Source organism: Triticum urartu, chromosome 1A (assembly GCF_056163025.1).
Source record: "Triticum urartu cultivar PI428250 chromosome 1A, HENAU_Tu73, whole genome shotgun sequence".
In the NCBI taxonomy this organism is placed as follows: Eukaryota; Viridiplantae; Streptophyta; class Magnoliopsida; order Poales; family Poaceae; genus Triticum; species Triticum urartu.
In genome coordinates this window covers 267,393,802-267,403,437 of record NC_141873.1, presented here as the reverse complement: position 1 = coordinate 267,403,437, position 9,636 = coordinate 267,393,802, and the positions used below count along the sequence as shown (strand labels likewise).

Here is a 9,636-nt window from a genome sequence, read left to right as displayed (position 1 = left end):
ATTAAATAGGGATCAGAATAAAGTTGTCGACCGCCTGACAAATTAAGTCACATAGAGTGTATCAGGTTGTATGGATGCATCTAGAACCATCATGTATCGATGATCTTTGCCTCTCTATTGTAATTCTATCCATTTGAAATAAAACTCTAAATCTATCCATTTGAAATAAAACTTCTTTTTCATCATAGAAAAAACCTTCGGGTGCACGTCGAATCAAATGACAGCAGGAGCGAGAGAAGCCCGGGTGCGAGACTTTTATTCCAGGCGCGACATAGACAGAAATGGTTTTAAATCCCATTCCGCTGTGGCAAGTGAGGGCTCGCTGACAGCATAGATACAGTGTCATTTCATTGGTCGTTTCAGACTTTGAACACTAAGCAACTTGTGTATGAACAGTACTGTCTAATACTACTACCACACTGGTAGCTGAGCTAGAGTACAATTTACAAGGTGGCGCCACTTTGTACTCTCCAGCCACGAGCCGGGGTCTGGCCGGGCGAAGTAAAACTGAGAAGAAGAAAAAGAAGACGGCCCATGCGGCCGGGTGCCGCTAGAGACAGTGAGCGGGGACGAGGCCGTCGTCGAAGTTCTGGAAGTAGCTCTTGGAGTCGTACCCGAAGCTCACGGCGCGGCGCTTCGGCCGCAGCATGGCGCGTCTCACCCTCCAGAACAGCTGCCTCACCGGCGCCGGCGCCTGCCGCCATGACCCGCCGCCGCTCTTCCTGTCCATCCTCTTCGGGCCTCCCATGCTCCTCGGCACGTCCAATGATCCTCCCAGAAACTCCATCAGTCCTTGATGAGTTGATGCGGACGAGGACGTACCGCTCTACTGATCTTCTGCAGCTGAACGTAGCTCTTCTTCGATGATTAGGTAGCTTCTGATCTGAGATGAACGCACCGTTTGCACAAAATGAAGCTCCCCAGCAGCCGTTTTATAAGCTCGCGGAATGGACGAGACTCTGGCCGGCCCCGCCATCACTGACACGCACTCACGGCTGACGAGAATAATCCACTTTACACAACGATTAGGCCATGAGAAAATCACATTTCGGACATCTTTTCCCATTGCCACCCTTAAACTACACACCTACAGTCAAAGATATGCTGCATCCAAAGAGCGAAAGAGTCGATGGAGGCCTCGTGTGGTGTCGACACAGGCTGTTGCATCGTACCGCGAAAGTGAATTTCACTTTATGCATTAATAAAGCAACGTTGAAACCATGTGGTCTCGTGGTTAGTGACGACTCATATATCTGATCATGAAGATATACTAGTTCTTGGGGACAAAACCTTATCAGAAAAGAAAAAGAAAAGGAGAAGAAAGACGATGATTGCATGTTGACGCTTTACACGCACGACAGTCGTGGTGCATATATCCATTGTTCAGTTAAGGCTCAAGATACGGGATCTGCTGCAAGTTCGCCATTGCAGTGACACAAGCCACATCACAAAGTTAGCAGCAGTAAGCACTTTCAACTTTTTTACAGCCCTAGGGATCAACAAACCCCTTGCATGTGGTCTTATCCTTAGACCAACAACATGTATATACAATAACAACATCATAAGGATAATGAAGATAAATTGACAATTCAAAGCTTTTGCGGTGGAACAAAGGTTTAAGCTTTTGATTTTGCTTTTGAAAAGCAGAGAGTAAAAGACAGATCACTAGCGCTTGAACCGACATCTATACGAAGTTGCCCACAAGCTAGGACCAGCACAATCCAATCAGCTACTCCACACATGACATAAAGGACGGGGGTCGTTGGTAGTATGCAATGCAATGGTGACGCATATATCCAAGTCATTTGTCATCTATGATGACGGTCTTCTCCTAACTAAGGCATCAAATAGTATGGGTGAACATGTTTTGTAATGATGATTCCACAACACATTGACCAATAGTTACTTTTTAGGTACATTAGATGACCTGTTGCACCCATGACACAAAACCAAATACGGCCGAGAAGTGATGCTAATTATATGGAATTGTATTTGAAACGAGCTATAAGGAACATGTAGATATATAAGATGGGTTCCGATTTGTTGACGCTCAAAAGTGGCACAAGGAACAAAATAGGAAGGATCACAAAGAATGAGTTAAATCCATAGGAATATGAAGTCAAATTTGATAATTGGAGTTCACCATTGATGGCCCTGTTCAAGAAGAACAAAATGTATAAGAATAGCCCAAAGCGGAGCTCGGCCGCGAAAGTTATGACCAGTTCAAAGGGGCATATCTTTGACACCATGTTTTGTCTTGCATAGAAATGTTCTCAAGATGGCTCAACATGAATGCCTGAATGAAATCATATGTGAACGAAGTAATTATGATTATTTTCCTTTCCTGAACAGGGACATGACTTTTAGTATAATTTTCTCTTTCGGTTAGAATGGATGGGTTGTAGCACTGATTTTCTAGGTGCATTTCAGTGTTGTCGTTTTATAATAGCAATTTGAAGATTGTTTTTGTTCAACAATGTTATTAATGGTTTAATGTGAAGAGTTTAATGTATTCCTTTTATAGATCACGGTGGCTTGAAGGTTTGGGGCGTCCTCCCGATACGCTCCTGCCTCCTCCCGAGTCGCCCCCGTGTGGCGGCCGGGAGGCTCCCAGATCCCATCGCTCGGCCTCCCCTTCTCCTCTTCCTCCTCCCTCGCCGCCGCCCGAGGGCGCGGCAGGGCGAAGCCTTGCCGTCTCTCCGGCGGTGGCGGGGACTCGGGGCCCTCCCGCTCGTGAGGGGCTGGCGTGGGCCGGCGCCCCCGGGCCGGAGCATGGTGTTCGGCCGGACGTCACAGCGGGGGGTGGCGGCGCTCCGGTGATTCCATACCTCCACGGCCGGCAGCTTGACGGTCTGGGGCGTCGCGGTCGTCAGGAACGGCGGCGGCGCGACCGGATCAGGGCCCAGGCGTGGGTTTGGTCTCCGGGTCGCGGTCGGCGCGGTGGCGGGTGCGACACATCGGTAGCTGGGCGGATATGTGGATTCCATCCTTGTTTGGTCCTTGTCGGCGCGGGCAACTCCGTGGGAAACTCTATATCTCCTTGGGATCGAGCTATGGCGGTGCTTTTGCATCGTAGTCCCTCTTCGGGGCATCGTTTTGGAGTTTGCTCTGGTTGAAGGGACCAGTGACGCCGACGGCGCACGCCCGGTGGCGCAAGTGCCGACTCCGGTCATGGCGGACGATGGCTGCATCTTGGATGTCGTTTCCTTGTCGAGGCATCGTCGTTGCAGTTTGCGTCGTCAGGCTCAAGATGCTCCGGGGGAAACCCTAGATCTGGGTCTCCCGGGTCGGACGATGATGACGTTCTCTGTATCGCTTTCCCTCCTGGGGGCATCATTTTGGAGCAAGTGATGGATGGAGGTGGCAAGAGGAGGAGCGGTGTTACATCTACCGCAAGGCCGGCGGCGGATCACGGCGGCATGGCGCTGCGGAGTTTCGGCGATGGGCGCGCGTGGATGGACACGTGTAGGATGGTGGCGTTGTCTGGCGTCGTGGTGGCGTCGACGACAGGCCTGGCAAGGTTGATGCAGTAGTACAACACTGAAGATGGATTGGTGGCAGGTGGCTGCGGCGGCCTCATACCCGACAGGCGTCTTGGTTGAGGAGTGCGCCGGACTGGTGGGTGCCCATACCTGGCAGGCGTCTTGATTGGGACCTCGGGTCTTAGATGTTAGGTTTGACTGTGGGGTCTGTTTGGTATTAGGCCCAGACTATCAGCACCCTTTCATCAACTGGATAGGAATGACGACAGATGTTGCCTAGACAGTGGCTTTAGTCTTACTGTTGTATGACTTTATAAGGTCTTGTGAATAATTAGTAAAGTGGCTGCATGCATCGTCTAGATGCAGATGTCGGGGGTCCTCCTCTTTTTCTAAAAAAAAAAGATAACGGTGGCTTACTCTAAACTATCGAGGCAAGCATTCAAAGGAGGTTGTCGACAATGAGGCAATGAGGAAGAAGAGTGCATCTGTTGCCTTGTCTAACTCGCCAAGATCAGGCTCGCGCTATTGCTCATATTCGTGCGGGTTGAAGTTCACATCATCTACACCAATCCCATGACGTGATAAGCAAGTGGCGCTGAAATTTTCCAAGCGCATGTCCCAGTAGAGTAGTATTTCTTTCTTCAGGTGCATTATTGTATTTCTCATTATTATTTTCAAATGCATGTTCCAGTGTAGTGTTTCTTTGTTTTCAAAATGCATGGTCTAATTCAGATAATTAGTTTCAAGATGCCACCATCAGATGTTACCAGGATCGTTCGCAACCTGCAGATATTTAGCGTTGTCTTGTAGTCAAGTTGCAAAGCTTTTAGTTGTCTAGATTCGGTAAGAAAAGAAGGCTAGCTTGTTATCTATACTGTTGTCTGGCTATTCTGGTTAGAATTTGACTTACCATTCATCATCTAATTACATTTTCATTGCTTCTTATTAGGCCTGAAATTCCGGATGGGATGGTTTCACTTGCTTCGGCACGCAGAACAATTTTTTTCTAAAGGCGGGACTTCCCGGCCTCTGCATCAGAGCGATGCATACGGTCATAATTATAAATAAATAAAGTAGTTCAACAAGGTCTTGCAATCTGCTGTAAAAAAGTAGGCTGACTCACAAAGAGCTAGAAAAACAAAAAAAGGCCCAAAAATCACAACCGCCTGGCATAAGATAGATAGATAGATAGGTAAACTAATCGCCTATCCTATTACATAACCGCCATCCAAACCGCTTGAAGATAACCCGCGCTACCATCTTTCACCGGACAGATCCAGTAACCAAACGCTCACTGGCCTCCGTCGGAGTGGAAAAGAACCACATACGGATTAGCGCAGTAGCCCGGAATAAAACCTGCAAAAAATGAATAGTTGTTGTTCTGTTAAAAGCCAAATCATTTCTGCAGTTCCAAATTGCCCATAACAACGCACATGCTCCTACTCGAATTTGTCTAGCTGTTTCGGCCTCTATACCAACAAGCCACGTTCCAAATAACGACCTGAACGAATTCAGAGGAGTAATGTTAAAGGCAATTTGCACCGAGCGCCACAACACTCTCGCCAACGGGCAATCAAAGAAAAGATGCTGGATAGTTTCACCCCGATCACGGAAATTACATTTAGTAGAACCTGTCCAGTTGCGCTTAATCAAATTATCTTTTGTTAGAACGTCTTGTTTATGTACAAACCGTATAAACAGTTTGATTTCAGAAGAACCTTAACTTTCCAAACATGTTTTGAACTAGGAATAACACTAGAGTTGATGACACTGTCAAATAAAACCACATAGATACACTGTCATTTCATTGCTAGTTTCAGACAAGAATCATCCTTTGTACAAACAGTACCGGCTAATACTAATAGAGTACTCTCGGGCCACAAGCCGTGGTCCGGCCGGGCCATAAGTAGTAATAAAACTGAAAAGAAGAAGACAACAGTATTTCCTGCCGGTGTTGCTAGAGGCGGTGGGCGGGGACGAGGCCATCGTCAAAGTTCTGGGAGTAGCTCTTGAGGTCATACTCGAAGCTCACGGCCCGGTGTTTTGGCCGCAGCATGGCGCGTCTCACCCTTCAGAACAGCTGCCTCACCGGCGCCGGCGCCTGCCGCCACGACCCGCCGCCGCTCTTCCCGTCCATCCTCTTCCGGCAGCCAATGCTTCTCATCACGCGCAACGATCCTCCCAGAGACTCCGTTGGTCCTTGACGAGTTGATGCGGACGGGTACCTGACAGTTGATTAAATAAACACGTCTGGCTCTACTGCTCTTCTGCAGCTGTACGCAGCTCTTCTTGGATGATTAGGTAGCTTCTGATCTGAGATGAACGCACCGTTTGCACAAAATGAAGCTCCTCGGCAGCCGTTTTATAAGCTCACGACATGGACGGCGCTCCGGCGCCGACGACGCGTCTCCATGGATGCCTGGCCCGCCACCACGCACGGCTGACGAGGAAAATTCACTTTACACAACAATTAGCCCATGGCAAAATCACATTTTGGACATCTTTTCCTGTTGCCACCCTACACTACACACTTACAGTCAAAAGACCAACACGGCATTGGCGTGGCGATGGCATCTCTCTCGCGTGAAAGGCAAAGGTTGGACATGCAATGAGCGGGAAGCCTCGTGTCCCTCGAGGCATCCATCGACACGTGTTGGTGCTTGCCATATGTTTTTTTGACGGAACCTCGTCAGAGGGCTAGGTGCTCTGGCTTTGCATTATAGAAGAAGAGAGTTGATCCAGTTAAGGAAAACCGAATCGAAAACCTAACAGAGTAGCCCAGTTTATGAGGAAAATCACACTGAAAAACCGCACACGCAACGAACCCTTGCCGACCACACGACCCAAGGCAACATTGCAACCAACACACACCCGACTCCGGAGCCGCCGCTCTGACATCCCCTGCCCGCAAGCGAGCCACAACGCCGCACGGTTCAGGCGCCTCGTAGCCCTTGCTACACGAGACAACCGCCCGTAGACCACGAACGCTATACCAAACATCCGGGGCCGCCGCCCCGACTTCCAGCCAGACCGACCCCACAGATCGCGTCGACCGAGCCGACGAACTGGCCACCCTCGCAGCACCAGGTCGCCACCCATGCCAAGCAAAGCAGCCGACCCACCCCATAGGACCGCCGTTGCATGACCGTCCGAGGCCGCTGCCTCGGCATACATTCACCGTCCGGAGCCGCCGCTCCGGCATCCACCGTCTCGGCATACCACCAGAAGCACAAAAGCCACAAGCGCCAACCGAACCTCGTCTTCAAAGATGGCGCCTCCAAGAAGGATAAACGACGTCCAAGAAGACACCGCCACCATCTGATCTAGCAAACTAAATCTGGGTTTTCACCCGAAAGACGAGGTTCCTTTGGTTGGAGGTGGGTCGGGGCTCCTCGGCGACGCCATCAAGATGGAAACGGCGCAACAGAGCGCCGCCGTCGCCGGCATCGATCGAGTCGGGCAGAAACTTTCGTCCAGAGCCCCAGGACAACCACCATCACCGTACTGCCGCGAGGACAGCCCACCGCGCCGCAGCCCTTACACATCCAAGGAGCCACCACCCTCACCGGAAGCACCAGCGGCCATGCCACACGACACCGGCCCGGAACCGCCGCCAACAACCATGACCACATCTCCACTGCTCGCACGGCCGGAGCTGGCAGAGCATACACCGCCGCGGAGGCCAGGGACCGCTCCCCACGACCGTCGCAACACATCCACCTACGCGACGCCGCCACGCCGCCATCCAGGAGCTGCAGCACACCGCCACCACCACAGCTCATCCAGCTGGACGTGCAGCCGCCGGAGCCACACGCCTGGGCAGCCCCACCGACGGATCCAGCCTCCTGGCACCAGATCCGCGGAGGCCGGCCCAGCACCACCCCACACGACCCACAGGCAGGGAGAAGAGAAGAGAACGACGCCGCCACCATGCCCGGGGCCGCCGCCCCGAGTTGCCTATGCCGGCGAGACACAGCCGCCGCCGCCAGTCGCCTCGCGTCGTCCAGGGCCGCCGCTACGCGTCTCACGAGGAGAAGTCCCCGCCGCCGCCGAACATCGAGCGGGCTTTGCCCGTCAGATTCACCTGGCGGCGGCGAGGGGAGCTGAGGTGGAGGTGGGGAAAACGGGGGCGGCGGCAGCTAGGTTTCGCCCGTGCCGCCCCCTGGGAGCGACGCGAGCGGCCTGTCGAGGTGCTTGCCATATTGGATAGTGTGCTTTTGCGTGCATGCAACATGGATGGACGGTGGCGTGTCCTGAAGGATGCTCCGTGTTCTGATAGCCTGTACGTACCGGGAACGATTAGACTGACGACCAGTGATTTGTAGTTATATATAATAGTAGTACTCTCTTCATTTTAAAATAAGTATTTCAGTTTTATACTAACTCTAGTATAAAATTGTATTTAAATTTGAGATATTTATTTTGGGGTAGAAAAAAGTATATTATATCAAATGGCCACAAGAAGCACTGAATGGCATGCTGGTGCACACGTTCAAATATCCCATGTTGTTGTTGTACCTACGCATGTAGATACGCCTGCCATGGTTCCAGCGATGTTCTGTTTTTCTAACACAGTACAGACGCAAGCGCTTATATATATGTGCATATACTCACCTCTATAAATGCACACACATATTTTATTTTTATAAGCACCTTCGAGAGACCGAGCCGGCATATCATTTTAAGATTTATAAAGTTATCGTAGGCGTCTCGTCGTCGACGGAAACGTCTTCTTTCACTGAAAACGCATCGCCGAAAATCTTAAAATAAATTCAGAAATAATGCGAGTATCAGGACTTAAATCCTGATGGACTGAGATACTATTATCCCTCTAAGTATCCAACTACAGGTTGGTTCGCATTGTCTTGGGCCCTCCACTTTACCGAATAGAATGGCATGTAGACAATGCCCTTTATGTGTTACAAAGCTATTCGTTGGAACTCTGTGGTTGTGATTAGTGGCAACTAGTATATCCGATCATGAAGATATTTTTTTTTCAAAAAGGGGAACAAGCCCTGGCCTCTACAACAGAATGATGCATATGACCATATTATTAATAATAAGCAAAAAGGTCCATAAAGGTCTTCAGGTAAGAAAAATAAAAAAGTTCACAAAGAGCAAACACATCATGACAGGATAAGCCTGATAACCCACAAGTATAGGAGATCGCAACAGTTTTCGATAAGTAAGAGTGTCGAACCCAATGAGGAGTTAAAGGTAGAACAAATATTCCCTCAAGTTCTATCGACCACCGATACAACTCTACGCACGTTTGATGTTCGCTTTACCTAGAAAAATATGAAACTAGAAGTACTTTGTAGGTGTTTTTGGATAGGTTTGCAAGAAAGTAAAGAGCACGTAAATAAAAGTTAGGGGCTGTTTAGATGAAAACACAACTAAATTAGTTTTAGTAGATAGCTTGTTGTCAAGAGAAAGTTATTTGTCCCTAGGCAATCGATAAATAAACCGGTAATCATTTATTACAATTTTATTTGAGGGAGAGACATAAGCTAACATACTTTCTCTACTTGGATCATATGCACTTATGATTGGAACTCTAGCAAGCATCCGCAACTACTAAAGATTCATTAAGGTAACCCGACCATAGCATTAAAGCATCAAGTCCCCTTTATCCCATACACAAACAACCTACTTACTCGGGTCTGTGCTTCTGTCACTCACGCCACCCACCATAAGCAAATCATGAACATATTGCAAACCCTACAGCGGGGATCCCTCACGCTTGCGCGACACGGAGAGCACCATAGGACAACACCAATAATAAAATATGCAACTCAAACCAATCTTGATCATCAAATAGCCATTAGGACAAAACAGATTTACTCAAACATCATAGGATAGCCATACATCATAGGGAAATAATATATAGCATTGAGCACCATGTTTAAGTAGAGATTACAGCAGGTAAGAGAGAGGTTACACCGCTACATAGAGGGGGGAAGAGTTGGTGGTGAAGGCGGTGAAGTTGTTGGTGGTGACGATGGCCCCCGGTGGCACTCCGGCGCCACCAGAAGCAAGGGGGAGAGGGCCCCCCATTTTCTTCTTCTTCCTTGACCTCCTCCCTAGATGGGAGAAGGGTTTCCTTCTGGTCCTTGGCCTCCATGGCGTGGGAGGGGCGAGAGCCCCTCCGAGA

The 9,636-nt window shown here is 49.6% G+C and overlaps 1 protein-coding gene across 1 annotated transcript; it reads right to left on the bottom strand.

Annotated features, from left to right (window-relative positions):
* Positions 1–231: 231 nt before the first annotated feature.
* On the bottom strand, positions 232–919 carry LOC125527179 (uncharacterized). Its single transcript, XM_048691735.2, has one exon. It carries the CDS (start codon positions 785–787, stop codon positions 551–553), a length of 237 nt encoding a protein of 78 aa, XP_048547692.2. The 5' UTR covers positions 788–919; the 3' UTR covers positions 232–550.
* Positions 920–9,636: the final 8,717 nt, after the last annotated feature.